At 42.9% G+C, this 22,372-nt stretch overlaps 1 protein-coding gene across 1 annotated transcript in view; it reads left to right on the top strand.

Moving 5' to 3' along the window:
- Window positions 1–22,372, top strand: part of CSMD1 (CUB and Sushi multiple domains 1) — a 4,503,734-nt gene that overhangs the window by 4,469,759 nt on the left and 11,603 nt on the right. The window contains exon 69 of the mRNA XM_078647516.1: window positions 20,260–20,392. Within this exon, the coding sequence (XP_078503642.1) occupies window positions 20,260–20,392 (133 nt within the window). The remainder of the gene's footprint in view (window positions 1–20,259; window positions 20,393–22,372) is intronic.

The following is a 22,372-nucleotide window of genomic DNA, read 5'->3' as shown; positions in this document are numbered from 1 at the left end:
AACTATGACAGACACCAACACAGCGGCAAGCAACCTATACCAATGGATTGCCAACTGTGCCAACACACTATGCCCCCCTCCAGAACACCATGAGATGACACAACAAGAAAGCTAACTGGTTCACTTCGGCATTCCAAGAATCCACGCGCTCCTGCCGACGACTGGAAAAGACGTGGAGAAACAGCAAAAATCCTGAAGTGTGCTCTGCCTACAAAACAGCCACCACGGCTCACCACCAACTCATCAAATCTACAATGAAAAACTTCCTCCAAGACAGAATGCTGTCCAACGCCCACAACACAAAGGAACTCTTCCCCATCATAAAAGAATTTTTCAAACCCAACAGCGAAACAACTGACATCACTACCTTTCAAGATCTCTGCAACAGACTCAGCTCCTTCTTTTACCTCAAGATCAAGACTCTCTATGACACTGTTACGGCGGGATTTCTGATCTATTGCTATAGGTCTGGATCCCAACTCAGGTCGACTAAACCGTTGATACCTGTCATAGAGTAAAAGGCAATCCACTACTAGGTCAATCAGTTAAGGACTTACACCACTCTAAAGAACCACTTACTACGAATAAGTTTTAAAAGTTTATTATAAAGCCAAAGTTAACTGGAGATACAAACATCTCAAAATAAGGTTCAAAAGATATACTGGTATCAATACAAACATACATTTTCTAAATGCTCTTAGTCGGCAAAAGAATATCACCAAAACCAATTCGAAAATCATCAGAGTTGCAAGAATAGACACAAGCTGTAACTTGTGAGTCATTTACAGAAAGGAAGAAAATCCAGATTAGACTGTCCCTACACTAGACTAAGTGACATCCCTACTTAGTAAAATCTTAACCTAAAAAGGTGTCAGCCATGGTGACTTCCAAAGAAGATCACTCACTTCCCTTAGTCTTCGTTGTGAATCGGTGTCTCGCAGTTATCCTATCTGCCTACCCATCCGCTCTCTTAGGTTCCTCAGACCATCTGCCCTAACTCCACCCACGGGTGCTGTCCCTAATACAAAAATCACATTTACAATAGAAACGCCCTTTAGAGACGCCCCTCACGTGGTGTCGGTTCTGGCATTTTCCATGCTGATACTCCTCTGGTCCCATCGTTAGCGTTGACCTTGCTTCTCAGGCTCTTCTCCGGCAGGACGGTACCCCCCAGGAAATTCCTGAAGCCTCCTCCAGGCCTGTGCCTAGCTCCCTGAACAAAACTCTATTCATCACTCTCTTGATTGGAACCTCCTCGCACCTGCAAACAGACACTTGTACAGTGGGCCCCAAATTCCGGCCTCCACCGTATCTTCTAAGTCGTAAACCTTCGAGCAGGCTCCGCAATTTATGCTTAACATGACATTCCTCTAACTAACACATGCAGATCAAAAGAAATGACCTTATCTATTCAGGCCTATTAGAATTACATGAAACGGGCCTGTGCACTCTGTAAACCTTTAATTTCTTAGTCTAAACAGTATTCTAACTTATTACACACAATGGTTATATGAAACACTTCTATAAAACATATATTTCAGTTCTATGATCAATAATACTTTGAATTACAACAACATTAAAATCCATATCATGTGAGAGTGTAACAGCACCCTTCATTCTCTGTGAACTGCCATGTGGCCTACACATTTCTACGTTTAGCAGTATTACATTCTCCTCTACAACAGCCACATAACATGAGATTTCAACATCATTCTAACATCTCTACACACTTCTACATTAGCTTTTCACACTGATATATGCATTCTATTTTAATTAAACACTCTTATGTATTTTCACTCTATAAATTCGACACTCTTATGTAATCTTTACTAAACTAATGCAACGTGCTTGTAAATATGGTGCACTTTTTTTTTTTCTCGATTTGCGCTCTCTCAACACCTTTGATGACCATGACCTCTGCACTGGCCTAACCCCCAACCTCAGCGAACCCAACGAGCGGACTCTTCCTACCTGGATCCCACTAATGACAGAGGACACCCTAAAGACCATGAAGAGCATCCAGTCTGGAGCACCTTCTAACCACTGCCTGCCGCACATCTTCCACAGGGCAGCCACTGCCATTGCATCCAAGCTATGTCAAACTGCTCTCTCGAGATCGCCACATTCCCAACAACTGGAAGCCCCCAGAAGTCAACCCCCTCCTAAAGAAGCACTCTGCAGACCCGATGTACCTCAGGAAATTCAGGCCCATCTCAGACCCATCTCACTGCTCTGTTTCGTAGCCAAGGTCTTTGAAAAGCCCGTCAACACTCACCTAGCACACTTCATTGAAACCAACAACATCCTAGACACCTCTCAATCAGGACTCCTCAGCTACCACAGCACTGAGACCGCCCTCCTCGCCGCCACAGATGACATCCATGCTCTCCTCGACCAATGCCAAATGGCAGCCCTCATCCTCCTGGACCTATCAGCATCCCCCCTGGTTCGGTTCGACCAATTTTATTGAACCACTTGCTGCATTCGCAGCCTCCCCTGTTGCTCAGTCCCCTCCGGCTTGCACACGGTAAGCCTGCAACTGAGGCTTCTCACTGTTAGGCATTTATCAAATGTCCTGATGATGATCCGTATGATTTGTTAAACGGATCGAAACGCCGTCGACATATGTATGCACCTTATACAAATGAAAAACTTTATTTCCCTCTAAATAACTGTAAAGGTGCTAGGAAAGCAATGCTCTATATCTTAAAAGTGTACTAACAACAAGATAACAGAGCGCGAGTCCCTTGCCTAAAAGCCCTTTGTTTGTTTCTTGGTTTTCTCCCTTTCTACTTATTGTGTGTTAAGCTGGGTACAGGCTTGTGCCCCGCCTTGTATATTGTATGTATAAACTGCCTGACATTGTTTGAAAAGGAAATATTTGACCTCTGCCCGGCTGGGCATGTCACTTCAATATAGATACGATTTCGTCTATATTTATTGCCTATATCCCCACGCTTGTAAGGGACCACTGTTGCTTTAATGACCCAAGAGACACCTCAGCACAGCCAACCTCTCCCTAGCCACCGTCACATGCTTCTACAGGACCAGAGCAGGTGGAAGTTCCTTCTCCTACCTTGCAGCCAAGACCTGGAACAATCTCCCCCTTCACCTCCGGCGAAGCCCGACACTGCACCAATTCAGGAAGGACCTCAAGACATGGCTCTTCGAATGACCTCAACCGAGCTGCTCACACCAACCCCCTTGTGCTTTGAGACCTGAATGGGTGAGTAGTGTGCTTTATAAAACTTATAAGACTCTTGATTGATTGAACATAATACAGCATGTGTGCAACGTATACACGCAGCTGATTTTGATTCAATTAGGAGTTCCCCTATAAAAGTATAGCTAAGATGTGTTAAGGAACGTAGCAGTTTTTATAGGACTAATAATTCTCTAGATATAAGCAGACAAAAGTCTTTTTAGGATCCATGTCTAATATACAGGACCAAATTATATCAGCATTCATTATGTTGGAGGGATATTTACCTTGTTTCAAGATGACTGATTCTCTAAAGTAAAGCAAGGGAATGACTAATTGTATAATAGACCAGTGCAGTTTGTAGTTCCACAGGGGCAGGCATACTGCATTCTCCATTCCCTGAACAATAAGCCTCTTTATCTATATGTTGTCAGTTTATCACTGGTATTCACAACTGCACACACTGTCTTCAAATAACTGTAGATCAGACGGTAAATCATATTGATACCACATTTCAAGAAATGAAAGCACTAGAATGGCTGAAGCTTAACTCCGCCAAGCCACAATGTCTTCTCGTAAGGACTGATCACATGATACATAAAACAGCACATGCCAGTGTAGGCTCAGACCAATACCGCTCTGTCTGGTTTTTATTAGCGTCTTAAAAGGTAGAAGCAGGCCCCTTATGAGGGACACAGAAAGTGCACCAATTGCGCGCTTCCGTGCAGGTAAGGTGGTACTGCTGATACTGCAAAACACGGATGAGATGCAACGAGAGCAAAACTCAGCATTAAAGGCTGTTAAAAACATTCCTTATGGAGAGCACATATCACATTTCCACAGTTAAGAGAATTTTATACTGGCGATCTGTCCCAGCCAAAGTAAACCTGAAGGTCTTCACAACTCCCTAAAAGGTGCTAGTTGGGAAAGCCATATAATATACACAGGAAAGCAAAATGGTGAGAAATCCTATTGGGAACATGTGATAGTTTAGGTATTTGCAATCTGGATGGAGGGTTTTGGCCACAAATGTGAGTACACCATGTTCAACTGTCTCGCAATCCATTTAGGAATTATTTACCAACTGCTCTCATTCAAGAAAGAACAGAAGACATTCCAATTGCAATTTACTTTCTATATGTCACATCATGCACTGGTTGCCCATGGGTTTTAGGACTACATAAATACATTCATAATGACTATGATGGGGAACCGGTCCCAGCTACACTGAGGAAGAAGGTTCAGTCAGTTGGCCCCTTGATACCATTGTTCAGTATATTTATTCTTTTTTGAGTGGTCACAAGACGTTGACTTACCTTCTTTTTACTTACTTTTCACTTTGCTGTCTTGATGTGGAGCTGTTGCCTTGTTACACTCCCTTCATCTGCCAGCTCTTTTATTGGAGGCCTGCAGGCTTCATAAACGGTCTGCCTGCGTGATCTCAATTCGATCGGCTGCCGTGTCCAGCTTCCTGCTACTTCCTTTTGCGGGATTCGAGCCATCTGTCACACATTCCTGGGCTACTATTTTACATTTAAATTCACCACTTTCACTTTCCAGTGTAATTGGGTACCAGGTCAACCACCCTGAACAGTGTTTGATTGTAATATTTTTACTCTGGCATACTACGCATTTTATTATTTACATTTACCATTTCTTTTCATTGGTTTATTTCTTCTCACATTTCTTTTAATTTAGTTTTGTTTTTCTCAGTAGCTGCTGAGAATGAAGGCATTCATACACGCGGCAGGAGTCGGCTGAGTTCTGGTTATGTTTTAGTTTCTCAAACCTTGTTGACTACTTTTTATTTTGCAGTCTTGGAGTGGAGCTGTTGGCCTCACACTCGCTCTGACTGCCAGCTGTCTTCATGAAGACTGAATTCTGCATAAAATGTTCCCCTGTGCGGTCTTAGTTGGAGCCCCTCTCTGTGCTCAGCTACGCTGCTCTCTCACCCTGTGTGGTTCGAGCCTTCTCTTGAGCGTTCCAGTATTCACTATTTCCAAGATGATTGAGGACCTGCCTCCTATTCATTGTGTTAATTATTATGCTAATTTGTGTGCATTTGGCGCTTTACTGTTTTGTTTTTTTCTTTTCTAATGAAAATGATTTTAATCATTTAAACTAGGCAAGCATGTTTTTTCAAAGCAGTTAACGAATTTGAACCAGGGTTAGGAGAGACAATGGATGATGTATGACAATATTGTGAGCAATATTGCTTGTATATGAAAATCATTTTACAGTAGTTAACACAAAGACCCGCTTGCACAGATGGTCAATAACACGGGTACATCAGATCCTTATTGAACTGAAAGTGTGCCAAAATGATTCATATAAATGAGAATAAATAGTTGGATCTGGCCCTTTTTGCAGGGTTGTTTACAAACGTTTTGCCGTCCTCCTAATTTTTTAAGGACCTGCTTTTGTTGGCTTTAGGACTCAGGCACTTTACTACTGCTGATCAGTGCTAAAGTGCATGTACTCTCTCTCCTCTAAACCTGGTATGATTGGTAAACACCTGTTTAGCATATTTAATTTACACATAAGTCCCTTGCTACTGTGGTATCCTATATACAGAGGACCTGTAAATTAAATAGTGGCCTGCAGCGCTACTAGCACCACAGTGATTTGGCATTTAAAGTTAATTGCCAAGTCTGGAACTCCCCTTTTACTACATGCAGGTCACCCCATGTTAGGCCCTACACAGCCGTATGGGCAGGGTGCTGTGTAGGTTAAAGATATTACATGTGCCTTTATTGTGTGGCATGTCCTGGGAGTAACAAACAGCCTGTTTGATTTCTCACTGATGTGAGGCCGGCTCTTCCCATAAGTGTGCATTAGGAAATCCCTGATATGTTTTTTCAGTGGTAGTGTCTAATGTGGAAGGAGTAGTGTTGCCATGTTTGGAATAGTGGTGATAAATTCTGGTGAAAGTGAATTTTTCATTACTATTTTAGAAATGCCACTTTTAGAAAGTGCACATATCTTTGTGATTATGACTTTTTGTGCTTTGCAGCCTGACTCCAATCAACATCTGGTTTAGACTGACAGGGGCTTGTTTTTTGCATTCACTCTAGACAATTATACAAAGGGAGTTGACAATTGCCCTTAATATCCTAATGGCCCATCATCCGGCTTATGTGCCTTCTTGAGCTAGAGTGGTGGGAGTAGGTGTCACTGACACCTGAATCGGGCTGTGCCTGTCCTCTCACAATGCTGTCGCCATCCCACTGTAGTGCGTTTGGAGCCAGGGCTGGGGAATGATTGGAGATGGTTTGCACTTCTAAAGTTTGTTTGGAATTACCTCCACATCAAAGACATTTTGAGTATAAGTACAGGGACTCTGACTGCATGGGACTTGTAACCATATGCTGTTGGCTGTACCTTCTGCACGATGCCAGGAGGAACTGTTAGGCTGCCAGGAGAAACCACCACTTGGACTTTGCCCTGTTGTGCTTATCTACTAAAAAGGACTGCCCCTTCACCCTCAAATGACCCTGTGGGCTGGACTGCTGACTACAGCCTGCAGCACAGCCTATTCAGTTGCAAGCTGGACTGTGTCCAGCTCTGCCCCCACCCTGCCCGTTGATGGCCCATCCAGGAACACCTAGGGGTAGATGTAGGTAACTCTAATTTACCGACTCATAAATACGAATTTTACCGATTCGGTATTTATGAATTGGTAAATTAGAAGGAGGGAGATGTGGGTAATTTTTTATTTTGAATTACCGAATCTGTAACATTCGGTATTTACCGAATCGGTAAATACCGATTCGGTATTGCCCATTGATTCCTATGGGCCTTGAAGCCCATAGGAATCAATGGGCAATACCGATTCGATATTTACCGAAACGGTAAATACCGAATCCTGCAAGGGTGCAGGGGGTGTCACTTTGACACCCTCTAGCACCCCAAGTACAGGCATATGTGACATGTGGCACACATACATGCCCTAAGGGCATGTCTGTGTGTCACATTGCACAGGTGTGCATGCACAGATGTGCATGCACACCTGTATTCGGTATTTTACCACCCAATAGGATTGGGTGGTAAAATACCGACTCTTAAGGGCCTTGTTGAATATAGGCCCCCTACATCAGAAAACCCTAATACCGGTCGGTAATGGCCGAATTCGGCCGTTACCGACCGGTATTAGGGCTCCTACATCTAGCCCCTAGTCCCTCTACTGTTTGACTGTCTGAGAGGAATGAACAAAGCCTAACTGCCAACTACAGCCACTCATGTGGGCCAGGATAAGTTGCCTACACCATATAGTTTCTCACAGGAAAATGACAGATTTATGAAGGTACCATTTTCATATTTGTAACTTAAAATCCGATGTTACTATTAAATAGGAATTCTAATTACAATTTCTCAGGCAGAAACATAAAACAATCACATGTTCTCATCCAGATTCTAGCACTTATTATATATAATAAGCCAACCCAATGATATCCCATAGGCCTCACGGTAGTAAAAACACATTTGAGAGCATTTTACTGCTAGGACATGAAAAACTTAAAGCTACAAGTCCGACCTTTTAATTACAATGTACCCTACCCTATGGGCTACCTAGGGCTACCTTGGGTTGACTTATTTGCAATGAAAAACAGTTTTAAGACTTGGCAATAGGGTTATATCACCAAGTCAGTGTGGCAGTTTGCAGGTGCATTCAGGCTGTAGTGGCAAACCTCAGACATGATTTAAGGGGTTACTTAGCAGGGTCATACAATAAGTGCTGCATGTCCCATTACTCTACAAGAGGCATATAAGTAAATTAAAAATGCCAAACAGATGTAATTCAATTTTGCCATGCTTAAAAGGGAGAGCATGCACACTTTAGCGCTGGTTAGCAGTGATAAAGTTCACAGAGTCCTACGGTCAACAGACATGAATTCAGCAAAAGGAGGAGGACTAAAGGTGAAAAGTTTGAGGGAAGGACACCATAAGGCTGCCAGTTCTAACACAGACCACTTAAACATGAAAATGAAATAAAATGGCAAACAAACAATGTATCTATTGTTGTGTGTCGATTTAGATACTGTACATAGGTTTTCCGATTTATATCCGTATATTGGCACAATTCGCATTGCCCATATTTAGGCATAGAAATCCTACCCTTATTTAGGCTTTGACATTATCCACGCTAACCAAATACAGGCATGGCCTCCAACATCCGTCCATCTATGTCACAACGAGTTCTTGGAAAACCAGACTCTTAAGCCTTTAGGACTGCCCCTTGCTTGTATTATTTATTTCTCCAAGAACTCATTTATTATTCTTGAACATCTATTCCTTAGGGGTTCATTCATGATGTTCATCTGCCCGACTTTTACGTCAATACACCTTCAAGGTATAAATATACCAATTCAAATTATAGCTAAACTAGACTATAGAAAAACAACACCTACTTCTTACCTCGTACTACACTAAGGTTAGGTGCATTGGGGTAGAAATAGATAGAAGCATCAGATGAGTATTCACATTTTAGCTTGTGTTATTTATGTATGTAATTTTATGACTATGGGCTAGATGTAGGTAAATGTTATTTACCGATTCATAAATACCGAATTTTACCGATTCGGTATTTATGAATCGGTAAATATGAAGGGGGAAGATGTAGGTATTTCCAGACGTTGAAATACCGAATCGTTAATATTCGGTATTTCCTATTGATTCCTATGGGCTGTGAAGCCCATGAATCAATGGGAAATACCGAATCGGTAATTACCGAATCGGTAAATACCGATTCCAGCAAGGGTGCAGGGGGTGTCACTTTGACACCCTCTGGCACCCCAAAAATAGGCATGTGCGCCATGTGGCACACAGACATGCCCTAAGGGCATGTCTGTCTGTCACATGGCTAGGTGTGCATGCACACATGTGCATGCACACCTGGATTCGGTGTTTTAACACCCAATTGGAATGGGTGGTAAAATACCGAATTTGTAGGACCTTTGGGACTCAGAAGAGTCCCACCTACATCTGGGATTTACCGAATCGGTAAAAATACCGATTCGGTATTTTACAGAATCGGTAAATTTACCGAGTCGGTAAATTTACCGATTCTGTAAAATTATGCCCCTACATGCCAATTCTTTAATACCGGTCGGTAACAGCCGAAATCGGCCGTTACCGACCGGTATTTAGGCTCCTACATCTGGCCCCTATATGTCATAGCTACAAACCATGCTATTGCAGTATTATTTTATCTTACTGCTAACGCTGTACGTATTATACTTCGCATTCTGTCTTACGATTGTAGCAGTTCATATCTCTTGCACGAGAAATAAGACTGTTAAATAAACCCTTTTTATTGAAATGCCCATCTATCTATTTCTGTGTAAACTCTGTAGAAACGAACCATGCACGATTGACTAGGTGAAACTGTTATCTATTGTTTCCACGATTTTGAGACTGTTCCGATTCTACAAGAGACACAAATTTGTCATGTTTATGCGGTTGTCAGAAACTAATCCCTTCTTGTTTATTCGAGAAGTTTCTAGTGACCTCTGAGTTAGCTGGCACACACAAGTAATTAAGTTTGATGTACTCGATAGAGATTTACTGATCTCAGTCCTATGTCAAAACTATAGTGTTTATTATTCCAATGCGCAGAGCCTATCAGAGATATAGGAAGTACACTACACTATGTACTGAAGGTCTCAAATTTTCCCGGATTCACGTAACCTACTCAGATGTATGCCTCGATGGCTGACAGACACCTACATCTTGCTCTGACCACAAATACTGCATAACCTTAATTTGCACTAATAAGACTACATTGACCCTCACAGATATACAACATAATAGCCCTTACCAATTTATATTGGCAATTAAATGTATCTCACTGCAGCAATTACTGAATTGCCAAGTTTTTAAGAGCTTTCGGAAGGTAAAAAGATTAGGTGCCCTTTTAATATGGAGTGGTAGGGTATTCCAGGTAGCTGTTGTTCCCAGAAAGAAGCTGCTGTCTCCCCAGGTGGAGCATTTGAATTTGTGAATGACAATGTGTTTGGCCGTGGTGGACTGTAGGTAGCATGTGGATGTTCCTAATGGCAGTGGCTACTGAGTAATATCTGTGATGTCTTGGGATTTTTAGAAGTATTGCCACAGTATTTTGTAGTATTTGCTATCTGTTGAGGATGTACTGGTGTGCTGTAAGTAGTACGCTGTTGCAATAGTCCAATTTGGTCATTATCAGAGATGCTGTAAGACTTTTATGAAAATGGACTGGAATGAATGGAAGAATATTTTTTAGCCTTTCCAATGTGAAAGAAGTGGAAAATAGGGCTCTAACATGTTTGGAATAACTCAGACTGTTGTTAAACAAAATTCCCAGGTTTCAGGTCTTGACAACAGGATTTGGGAGAGGGCCCATCTCTGCTGGCCAACAGGACGGGTCCAAAAGGAAGCTTGTAACCCCAAAAAGCATCACTTCCAGTTTCCTGGTGTTCAATTTAAGGCAGTGTCTATTCATCCATGTGTTGACTGCCTGCATGCAGTCACAGGATCTGGAGGATATACCTGTGTCATTCTTGCTAAATGAGATGATGATTTGGGTGTCTTCTGCATAGGAGGTTAAAGAGAAGCTAAAACTTTTGATTACACCGGCTAAGGGTGTGATGTATATAAAAAAAAATTGGGCTGAGTGAGGGCCCCTGAGAGACACTGCATGGGAAACAGAAAGGATGAGAAGCAAACTCATCCACTCTGACAGATTGTTTCCTGTCCAACAAAAATTATCAATAGATCCCGGGCTTGACAGGTAACATTGATTTCTAACAGGAATTCAGCAGCAATGCATGATCTACTGTGTCAAAAGCCACAGAGAGGTCAAGCAGGATGAGGGCTATCCCTCTGCCCTAATTGATTGCATGCTTGATCTTCTCAGTGGCCTTGATCAGAGCTGTTTAAATGCTTTGTCCACTGTGAAATCCAAACTGAGTTGTGTCTAGGTGATCATTAAGTTAGATGTTTTCCATCAACTAGTTAGTCAAGATTTTGTCTATGATATTTGGTGGAGAGGTAAGACAGGAAATAGGGGCGATAGTTGCAAATGATCTTTGGGATCAAGCGTTGACTTTTTTATTAATGGAAATATGGAAGCTTTTTTCCAGATGGAAGAAAAAGTACCAGTCGAGATCATGAGCTGGAAGACAGCTGTAAGCTGAGGGGCAATAGTCCCGACCACTAGGTCAGCCACAGATGGTGGGCAGGGATCATGAGTTGTACCAGAGGAAGTGGAATTTACTAAGTTGGTCACCTGGTCTAAAGTGGGCGGGGTAAAGTCGAAGAAATTGAATCTGTCTCCACTTTTGATTTTGGGGACACAAATATTGCTTGATCAAGGGACGGAAGAGAAGGATAAATCATAGACTGCTTTCAGTTAGTCCAGGAAAGTATCCGCCAGAGCTTACAGAAGGATTGACTGCTGGGGCATATCTTAGTAGAGGAATCTGGAATAAACTTTTGAAGAGTTTTTAGCCTTGTCCATCTTTTTGTAAAGTGCAAGCGGGTTTGCAAATGGTTGTCTGGTAGTGTGAATGGGTATGTGAGTGGTTGTGTGTGTAAGTAGAGTTCTGACTGTTGTAAAAAAAAATTATTTATTGAAGGTGCAAACCTTCCGGTGAGTGGATTTCTGAGTTGTATGGGTGAGTAAGTGTTTGTGTTGAGAGGTTGTATGGGTGAGTGATTGGGTGTGTGAGTGGGTGTATTGGTGAATAAAAAGGGTGTTTGACTGGGTGTATGGGTGAGTGACTGGCTGGTGAGTGGCAGTATTGATGAGTGAGTTGGTGTATGAGTAACTATATGAATGAGTGAGTAAGTGTGTGGTTAGCTGTATGGGTAAGTGAGTGGGTGTGTGAATAGATGTATGGGTGAGTCAGTGGCTGTGTAAGTAGGTGCATGAGTAAGTGAGTGGCTATGTGAGTGGGTCGGTAAATGGGTGTGTGAGTGGGTATATGGGTAAGTAAGGGTATGTGTGAGTGAGTGTATGGGTGAGTGACTGGCTCTGTGAGTGGCTGTATCAGTGAGTGAGTGGGTATGTGAATAGCTATAGGGTTATTTGAGTGTGTGTGTGTGTGTGAGCGGCTGTATGGGTGAGTAAGAGGCTGTTTGAGTAGGTGTATGGATAACTGAGTAGCTGTGCGAGTGACTGAATGAGTCGGTAAGTGGGCATGTGAGTGGCTCAATGGATGAGTAAGCTGGTGTGTAACTGGTTGTATGGGTATGTGAGTGGATATATGAGTGGTTCTGTGGATGATGGAATCTGTAATGTTATTTGAGATATCATCTGTGATGTCACTGACCATGTTATGAGTGATGTAATATGTGCATTGCGATGGTGTAAGTTGCAGATAGCTCAGGTATCAATAACTGCTTAATTTCACTGGTTGTGTATGTGTGAAATCCAAGTCTTACTATAACACCCCTGTAGCCATTGTTTTCTTAAATTCTACTTTATAGCTATAATGTCTCTGTAACCTTTGTAGTTTCATTTTATTTCCTAATAAACCTGTAACTTTTGTCAGTGGGTGTGTGATTGCCTGAATGGGTCTGTGAGTGAATGTGTGAGTGGCTTTAGGGATTTTTAAGTGGAAGTATGAGTGGCTGTATGGTTGTGTGAGTGGTTATGTGATTAGTTTTCTGGATGTGTGAGTGGCTGTATGGGTTGCTGACTGTGTGTGAGTGCTGTGTGGGTGTGTGACTGGCTGCATTTGTCTGTGAGACACATAGTACTAAGGTGGATGAGGTGGGGCCAAATGTGCGATACCGCCAGGTGATTTTGCACTTTTGCATACTGAAAGTCATTTAAAGGGAGAACCATGAACTCTGCTCTCACCAGGAGAGGCCAAGAAAGAGCCCTCTCGTCACAGTCACTATAGATTGCACTATGATAGACCAGCCATGCATTCACATTTACCAAGGATTTCAGATTGTTTTTCAATGTGGAACTGCCCAGAAAACACACTTGCTTTGCCTTTGCCAAGCCCAGGAATCTAGGATCATGTGTCCTTCACACAAGTGGAGCTTCAACTGGGTCACCTGCTGAGTGTATATTTGTAAGTGCTTCCCATTGAGGCTTAATTTCTGTGAAATAAACATCAGTGCCAGAAAGGAATCACACCAACTTGTTTATCCAAAAAGAGTCCATAGTTTACACAAAACGTCTACTCGACTGGAATAGTTTCAACGTGTGAATTAGTAAGTGCTACCTAGTTGAGTAAATGTCTAGTGTGTATTTCACACTACAGCTGTGAAATGGACCATGAGGAAATGTCTCCAGCAACTTTGTTTCCATTTTGGCAATGTTACTGTTCCTCATGCGTCTTCATTCAGAAATCTGTGATAACATGAATCCTCCGATAGCAAAGACAACAAAACCACAGAAAGGTGAACCTCTAACAAACAAGGGTCTTCCCCTTAGCTATATGAAGCAAGTGTTTCTTTGTTTGGAGGAGATGTACTCATATTCTGTGATATTAGGAGGGCATCACCAAAGTCAGCAGGAATCCCACTGGGGGCCTTTTGATAAGGTCTCTGTAATTCTGTAAAAAGGCAGGAAGACCCATGCATAATAATAAGGGGGATGTGGTGGGCCACATGGATGGAGCCTCCAGGTGACGTTGCACATTTGAAGGGAGAACCATGGACGCTGCTCTCACCAGAAGAGGCCAAGAAAGAACTCACCCATCACAGCCACTACAGATTGCACTCTGATAGATCAAAAATGCATTCACCTTCACCAAGGATTTCAGAATGTTTTATAATGGAGAACTGCAGAGAAAACACACTTGATTTTCCTTTGCCAAGCTCAGGAAGTAAGGATCATTTGCCTCCAACAGCAGCCAGTATTGCTCCCAGCCCTAGGGCACAGCAGAAAATGCTGCTCTCTGCATGTGGGAGCAATCCTTTCATGGCGGGCAGGAAAACATATGAAACGGCTACTCTGAGCTGGTGGGAGCAGTTTTCCTGTTCTGGCCTGCTGGGAGCAGACTTACTATTTGTTCTCACTTGGCTGGAGCTGTCAAAGTTCCCAGCATGGGAAAGCAGACTCCTATCTCCAGAGGATGGGCACCTCGGGAGATAGCAGGCGCCGGCCCCGGGTGGAGGCTGTGGTCCTCAGGACCATTAGTGGCTCCAGAAGGGGGCCCTTTCATTTTTACAGGCCTGGCCCAGAGAGGTGGTGGTGCCCTGGACACAGCACAGAAAATGGCTCAGGAAAGAAGGACATGCGGCCCCCCACCCTCTCCCAAAAGAAATTACTGGCAAGGTGGTGGTCTCCGGGGCTATAAATGGCCCAGGAGGGGGCTGCACAGCCACCTCCATATGTTATGTAAATGTGTGGCCCCAGTGAGGTAATGGTCCCTGGGGTCCTTAATGGGCAATGGAGAGGGGTCCGGACGGCATCTCTATTTTTAAGCATCCCACCAGGTCCTGGCCCACCTGGATGCTGATTTTTAAAGAAGTGCGGGAGACTTTGCTTTTTTTTAGCAAATGTTTGCTGTGAGTTAGTGAATCTTCATGATTTTGTGGCAATTTTTACAAAACAATATGCTTTTTAGCCCTGGAAGGATTCCTACGGCCATGTCGCAAGATGGCTGCCAACACTTCCTGGCTGAAGGTTTGCAGGCAATCAGCTCCTTGGACAAGATTGTCAATTTTTGCCAAGCATCACAACCATAGATATAGCAATTTGAATTTCCTGAATTATCTCCAAAACTACTGAACAGAGTTACGCTAAAAAACAAATTAGGCTCTTTCTGGACCAAGGGCTACTTTCATGCTAAAGTTGGTGTAAATCTGTCCAGCAGCTCGGACTTTCGTCATGTGTTCAAAATCCCCTATGGGAAATGCACTTTTTTTTAGTTTTTTTTACCTTACCCTTTTTTTGGCCCTGCTTAATGGATTATTCCAATACTTTCCATGCACAATAATACCCACTGGCACACTTTCTTTGGCATATTTCATGAAGATTCCACAAATGGCGCAAAAGATATAAGCAAGTCAAAAAATTATTCTCCTATGGAAACTAGGTCCTAGCTATAACTGGCTACCTCCTATTTATGGTTATTAAAAGAGCATTAGAAGAGCAGAAAAAAGCTATAATCATGTTAGTTATTGTTTTGAATAATCTTGTCTCCTTATATATAAAGGGGTATTTCTACATTTTCTTATTGACAAATAAAAGGGAGCAGGCACCTGCATATTTTTTATTGATGGGCAAGTTTAAGTTTTACTTCATATCAGTTCAAAACTATTTAGAATTAACATACCACTATATTCTAAAACTATTCTACTTATACTCACATTTTGTAAATCCTTTCTGAGAACACTGTATTTGTTGTTTAAGATGAATTGTGCTTAAATATTCATTTAATGTACAACAGTATGAAACATTTTACTATGTTATGTGAATTTAGATACAATTATATTGATATGTTTGACTTCCATGTAAATATTTATTGTGAGAGGTAACGTAATATCCATAACAAAGCAACCATTCTCTACAACTGTTTTAGCATCTGTGTGATCAAAGTCTTTAATTGCATGTTTTGGGGGTGTACAGCATGGATTTACAAGGATCAACACCAAAGGCACAATTTCAGTATAACCACATTTGGCAAGGGTATATTAATACATTTACAAAGGGATCATTAGAAATACAGATATCTCACAGAATCTCTTTAGTAGGCCCAGATCGTTTGAACAAACTGTGGATAATTTCACTGGTGCCTGCGAACCACATAAAGCCAGTGGTGTAATATTGCCCCCGCAATGGTGGGGGGCCCAAAAGCTCCAGAGGGCCCACAGCACAGTACACTGACTGGGCCCAGGACCAGTAAGTGTTAGTTCAATATGCTAATTTGTTTTAGTTTGTTATGCTCAATATTTTGGCAGTGGGGCAAAGTAGTAGGTATTGGGTCAATGAGAGCCCCTTAAATGTACTTTGCGGGGGGTCCCCTCAAGTTTTGTTAAGCCACTACATAAAGCAGGGATACCCTTTAGCAGAGAAGGAGCAAACATATTTTTACTACAGTGGCAGCTTTCTAATTGTTGGAGAAATATCAGCAGGTGCCCACCAAGTGACCAAAATTCATGATACATGAGGCCAAATCTCGCTTGCACTCACCAATTTACCATTTTACAGCTGCAAGTGAGAAAAAACACAACCATGCTGCAGTTGGTGGAATTTGGTCAGCACTCTGTATTATAAGCGTAACACAGAGTGGTAAAAATTCGGACAATTCCGCCAGCGGAGTGAAATATATCGCTCATCATGACTTTAAATCCCACTGGTCCTGCTATTTGGTACTTATATATAGGTCTATAGAGTAATTTAGTGTAACACTTATTTCAAGACACCTATATCAGTAATATTTTAGTAAGTGTGCCCCACATTCTTTTATAGTCTGTTAATGTTTTTATATAATTTATACCTTTGTTAGTCAGTCCCCTATGTCTTCAACCCCAATTCGGGTTTATGCATTAACATCTTTGAAGGTGTATGTTGTAAAGCTCTATGCTTCTCACTGTATTGTATTGTTTTTACTGACTACTGAAGATGTGATCAATGGAAAAGGTGCATTAACTCTACCTTGATATTTTATGATTGAGTTATCCACAAAATAAATTAGGCACTTAAAGCAAGAGATATTTTCAAAGACACAAACATTTGTTTTTCATGGCGTCATGGATATATACACAAATTTAGGAAAACCCATTTTCAAAGCAGATTTTGTAATAGTGGTAGGCAAATGAACATCAAGAAAAGCTTTGATCTGGCAAAGAAATATTTTTAGACTGTCCTCACGTTTTATGCATTGCCTAGTTGACTAAATATACAGTCAAGTTGTTTTCATTTTACTCCGGTGAGTAGCCAGGTTGAACATAATGCTGTTAATGATGCCTTTTAAGGCATATTTTATGTGTTTGCATCAGATGTGTGTGCCATTCAAGTGGACATGACTTTGTCGTATGCAATTAAGGGCCCTATTACGATGTCGGTTGGAAAGCCTTCCCTAGATCATGTTGGAATCCATCGTAATTGCGACCGACCAATTTCGATGCTCGGGGTTAGAAGGGGAACTGTTTGGTCATTTCGAATTGGTTCCGAATGACACTTGGAGAATCCAAGTTGGTTGGAACCGATTAATACAGCTCTACAGACAGCATTTCCTACCAATTGATTACGATGTAGGATGCCAACAGCCTTTCTCACTCAGTCTCACTCGACATACAAAGGCTGTCGGAAACTGACTATGGGGGCCTCTAGCAGGCCCTCCTTCATCCTGAGGCCTCCAGTTTGGGGTGGAGGGAGTAGCCAAGAAACCCCCTTAAAACCATGGACAATGTGGCAGGCTCTATTAGTACCCGCAACAGGGTGCTAGGTTTTCCGCAGACACCCATGGTCCCCATAGGAATCTGTGTTGTCGGTCGAAACACAGGTTACCATTGAAGTCAATAGGAGTCCTTTGGATGTTGTTTGGAATTATCATAATAATTTGTGAGGAACTGCCGACCGCGAGTCAGTTGGAACTGAATCCGAAAAGGAGTCGGGCGGCTTAGTTTCAGACCGGCATTGTAATCAGGACCTAAATGTTTGTGATATGAAAATGAATCTACCTTTGTTTTCAGTATTACAAAATAATGAAAACATATTGTTGGACTTGGCCATTTTAGCAGGATCATCCCTGAACATTTTGCCTTCCTCCTGTATTTTTGTCTGACCTGTTGTTGGTGGTGTTATGACTCTGGGCACTTTACCACTGCTGATCAGTGCTAAAATGCACATGCTCTTCTTTGTAAATTGTTGTGATAGATTAATGACTCCATGATTTGCTTATTTGATTTACTTGTCAGACCTTAGTACAGTGCACCATGTATGCCCAGGGCCTGTAAATCAAATGCTGCAGGTGGGCTTGCAGCACTGATTGTGCCACCCACAGAAGCAGCTTGTAAAATGTCGCTCAGGACTGCCATTACATAGCCTGTGCGCAGTCTGGTACTGCCATGTCGACTAGGCAAGTGCATCCACTTGCCAGTCCCTAAACCTTCCCTTTTCACATGTTAGTCACCCCTAAGGTAGGCCAAAGGTACTCCTGTGGGCGGGGTGCATTGTATGTGAAAGGTAGAACATGTCCTGATGTGTGTGGCATGTCCTGATAGTGAATTACAGGCAATCTTGTTTTTCACTATTGCAAGGCTACCTGTACCTATAGGCCAGAATGGGCAGTTTTATTATAACATCTTATAATCCTAACTGACCCAGGGAACAAGGTAGAAAAACGAGTTTAGTATGCCTGAACTTAGAATGTTAAAATGCATCTTTTAGTGAGGGTGAGTTTTACATTCTGTGTGTAAAAATACCACTTTTAGAAAGTAGGTATGTTCTTGCCTAACCATCCAGTATGCCTCTGCTAGGTTTGTGTATTCCATGTCTGGTTCGTGAGTCGAAGGGGGCTGGAGAGGGCTTTGGCTCCAGCAGTCTGATGAGTCAGGGCTGGGCTGAATAGGACCTGGTTGAATAGAGAATAGGGGGAGGAGATTTTCTTTCACTTGCCTGAGCCTACATAGAATAGAGAGTAGGGGAAGGAGATTTCTTTTCAGCTACCTGGGCCAGGTCTGCTTTCAACACTGCTGTCTTAACCTCCTGCCAGGAAGCTGCACCAGGGAGGGCAGAACTGGTTTTGACTAGGTACAGACACTCTCTTCCTTCAAAGAACAAAGGATTTAGTAGTATAATTATTGGGGCCCAGAACTTTAGATCACTTCTGGGAATCAAGAGGAACCTTTGCCAAGGAGAGAAACCAAGAAAGCTGAAGGAGGAGACTGCCCCTGTGTTGTGCGCTGTTTGGGGTTGGTCTTCAGTGGTTACTTATTGCCAAGGAAAGGAGAAAAGGAACGTTGTATGTACTTTACCCTCTTGAGGAAGATCTCCAAGGACTTGAAGCTGAGCTTGCCTCTTGTTCTGAAGTCTCAGGGACACAAAGACTTCACCACCAGCACCCCTGAGTTTCCTTGTTGGGAATTCTGCCTGCAGAGAGGTGCCTGCTGCTGCTTTTTGGACCACTAGAGACATGTTGCTAGGAGTGCGACGCAACGAGGGAGAAGCATGTTGCTGCCGCAGCTGTTGCTGTCACAGCTGTTGCCATCACATCGCTGAAGAAGTGTGCAGCTTCAGCAGCTGTTTGACAGTGCATCAGCGAAGAAGAGTGTAGCATTGCCGAAGAAGCGTGTTGAATCACCGGATCGTCGCATCGCATAGAGGCACCATCTTGACGCATCGTAACCGGAACGCAGTAAGAAACAGACGATATGCCTCCTCTCCGGTAAGGAACAGATGCATCGCCTCCTCTGCGCCGCAGTAAGGAACAGGTGCGCTACCTCCCCCGAAGCAAGGAACTGACACATCACCTTCCCTGTGATCCTTTTGTTTGTTTTGCGTGACGCATCCAAGGTACTTCAAGAGTAAAATGTCGCATTTACCATCTACATTGAACTAAGCTATTTCTAACATTTTAAAGTCATATTCTTGATAGTGTATTGTGGATTTTATCATTTGGTCGTGTGTTAAGTCTAGTAAAGATTACTTATTTTTCTAAACGGGTGTGGTGTCCATTTGTAGTGTTTTCACTGTATTACTGTATGTGCTCACAAATGCTATAAACACTGCCTCTGTGATAACCCTGTCTGCTAGTGCCAAGCTACCAAGGGGGTGATCAGGGGTTATTTTAGGAGTGTATTCCCCTTTCCCTGACTAGAAGCAAGGGTCCCTATTTGGACAAAGGTGCAAGCCATTGCCAACTAGAGACCCCCATTTCTAACAAATATACATAGAATACCAAATGATGAAATTGTGTGCATAGGGACAGAATACTCCTGAGCATTCACTGTGATAAAATGACGTATTTGTTGCTATTTACATGCTACTGTATAACCTTCTTCAATTCTCCCATGGGTTGGAACATTAATTGAGTTAATGGAATTGGTTTCAGCAGGCATTAAAATGACCATTATTTAGAAGTGTATTAATAAAAGGCTTATTTCATTTTCAGGTTTTTCCAGTACAGACACAGACACATCAAATACGTACTATGGAACAAACAGCAGTTCAGTCGCAGCTGCAATCCTCGTACCCTTCTTTGCCCTTATATTATCAGGGTTTGGGTTTTACCTTTACAAACACAGGTATGTTTATCCTGTTATGATTATTTTGTACTTACTCTATATTGTATGCATTAGCTACACTATATTCAATTTCACTTTGCAATTCTTCTATTTTCTCTTTGGGTTGGTTATGTTATTTTTTCTGAATGTAATATAGTGCCCTTCATGATATTTTATTTGTTCTTTACTTGAGCGATTTTACACACATTATGATATAAGAATAACATTGTCAGATGACATGAGATTTAGTGTGCTAACTACCCCTGAGGCGGAAGCCGGGGGCTTTGATGCTCGTAGGTTATCTTTTTAAAATTGCGCAAATATACGGCTGATTTACTTTTTAAAACTGTGTTTGTCATTGTGGGCTTCATTTTTAAAACATTGCACTTTAGTCACTGTTCCTACCTCGCCCTCGCCACTTCTTGAAACCCTTCTCCCTGCACAGCCGATCAGGTGCTGGCGCGAGAGAGGGGTGGACGCCATCTTGGGTGGACGGCAGGGGTAGCGGTCTAGCTGTTGGCTGCCTCCCGCCCTCCCAGAATATTTAAACCGCGCAGGAGCGCGGGCGCACAGATTTAGTGTGCTAACTACCCCTGAGGCGGAAGCCGGGGGCTTTGATGCCCGTATGATATCTTTTTAAAATTGCGCAAATATACGGCAGATTTACTTTTTAAAACTGTGTTTGTCATTGTGGGCTTAATTTTTAAAAAAATTCACTTTAGTCACTGTTCCTACCTCGCCCACGCGGCTTCTTGAAACCCTGCTCCCTGCACAGCCGATCAGGTGCTGGCGCGACAGAGGGGTGGACGCCATCTTGGGTGGTCGGCAGGGGTAGCGGTCCAGCTGTTGGCTGCCTCCCACCCTCCTCCGTTTGTATAAATGTTCACCTTTCCCCGACGGCGCAGCGGGCGCGCCAATGGCGCGCCGAAGGTGCGCCTAAGGCAAGCCCGTCTGCGCCCGTCTGCGCCCGGCCGCGACCGGCCGGGGCCAGGGGCCACAACCCCTGTATCTCTTCCTGGGAATATCAGACACTATAGCTCAAACTCACAGCATACCTTAAAAAGACAGGTCAAAGCGATATGCCACCATCTCTATCACCCCTTAGATCTGCCTATGCACTGTTCGCAATGCTACGCTAAGCTCAATACCGCGCCCCTTGTTGCAAAGCAGCAGTCACTTAAAATGTATCTTCTTAATTGCAGGTCCCTACCTAAACACCGCACAGAAATTGCATTATTGTTGGATGAATTTAAACCGGATGCAATTTTTCTCACCGAAACCTGGTTAACCCCGTTCTCGGAGCCTGATTTAGTACAGGATCTCCCACAGGGTTATCAAATTGTAAGGAAAGATCGCCCCCATGGGAAGGGAGGCGGTTTGGCAGTTATTTTTAGAGACCACTATACCTGCCGCTGTACCCCCGACCCATCTTAGACTGCGAAAGCATGTCTTTCTCTTTAAAGTTCTCCCCGAATATCAGCTTTTCTGGGGCGCTTATCTATCGCCCCCCGGGGCCTGTAAAACAGTTTTATTTGTCCCTACCCCCCCCCGCTGTTGCTAATCTAGCTTGCATCCCCTCTAACTTCACACTGCTGGGTGATTTTAACATCCATTTTGATAGTACATCTGACCACATTGCCTTAGCGTTGACAGCTGTTCTCTCCGCACTTCAGATGGACCAGCTGGTTCCATCTTCCACGCATACTAAAGGCCATCTGTTAGATCCAGTCTTTAGTAACTGCCCCAACCTAAAGGTGGACTCCCCTATCTTTCTCCCCTGGATGGATCATTCGCTGATTCCCCTTATTTGGGAGACTCATACACTCCCTGCCTTGACACCCGGACTAAGGGAAGCACGAAATTGGTCCAAACTGTCGCTAGATCAATGGGCTCCAGATCTAGAAATTTCAAAACTGCCAACCAGTCAGGAACCTTCGGCAGCCAATGACAATTTTAACAACTGGATATTGAACTCTCTCAACTCCACACTTCCTATTAAAA

This window comes from Lissotriton helveticus, chromosome 6, assembly GCF_964261635.1.
Source record: "Lissotriton helveticus chromosome 6, aLisHel1.1, whole genome shotgun sequence".
Taxonomy (NCBI): Eukaryota; Metazoa; Chordata; class Amphibia; order Caudata; family Salamandridae; genus Lissotriton; species Lissotriton helveticus.
This window is presented reverse-complemented; position numbering and strand designations above follow the sequence as displayed.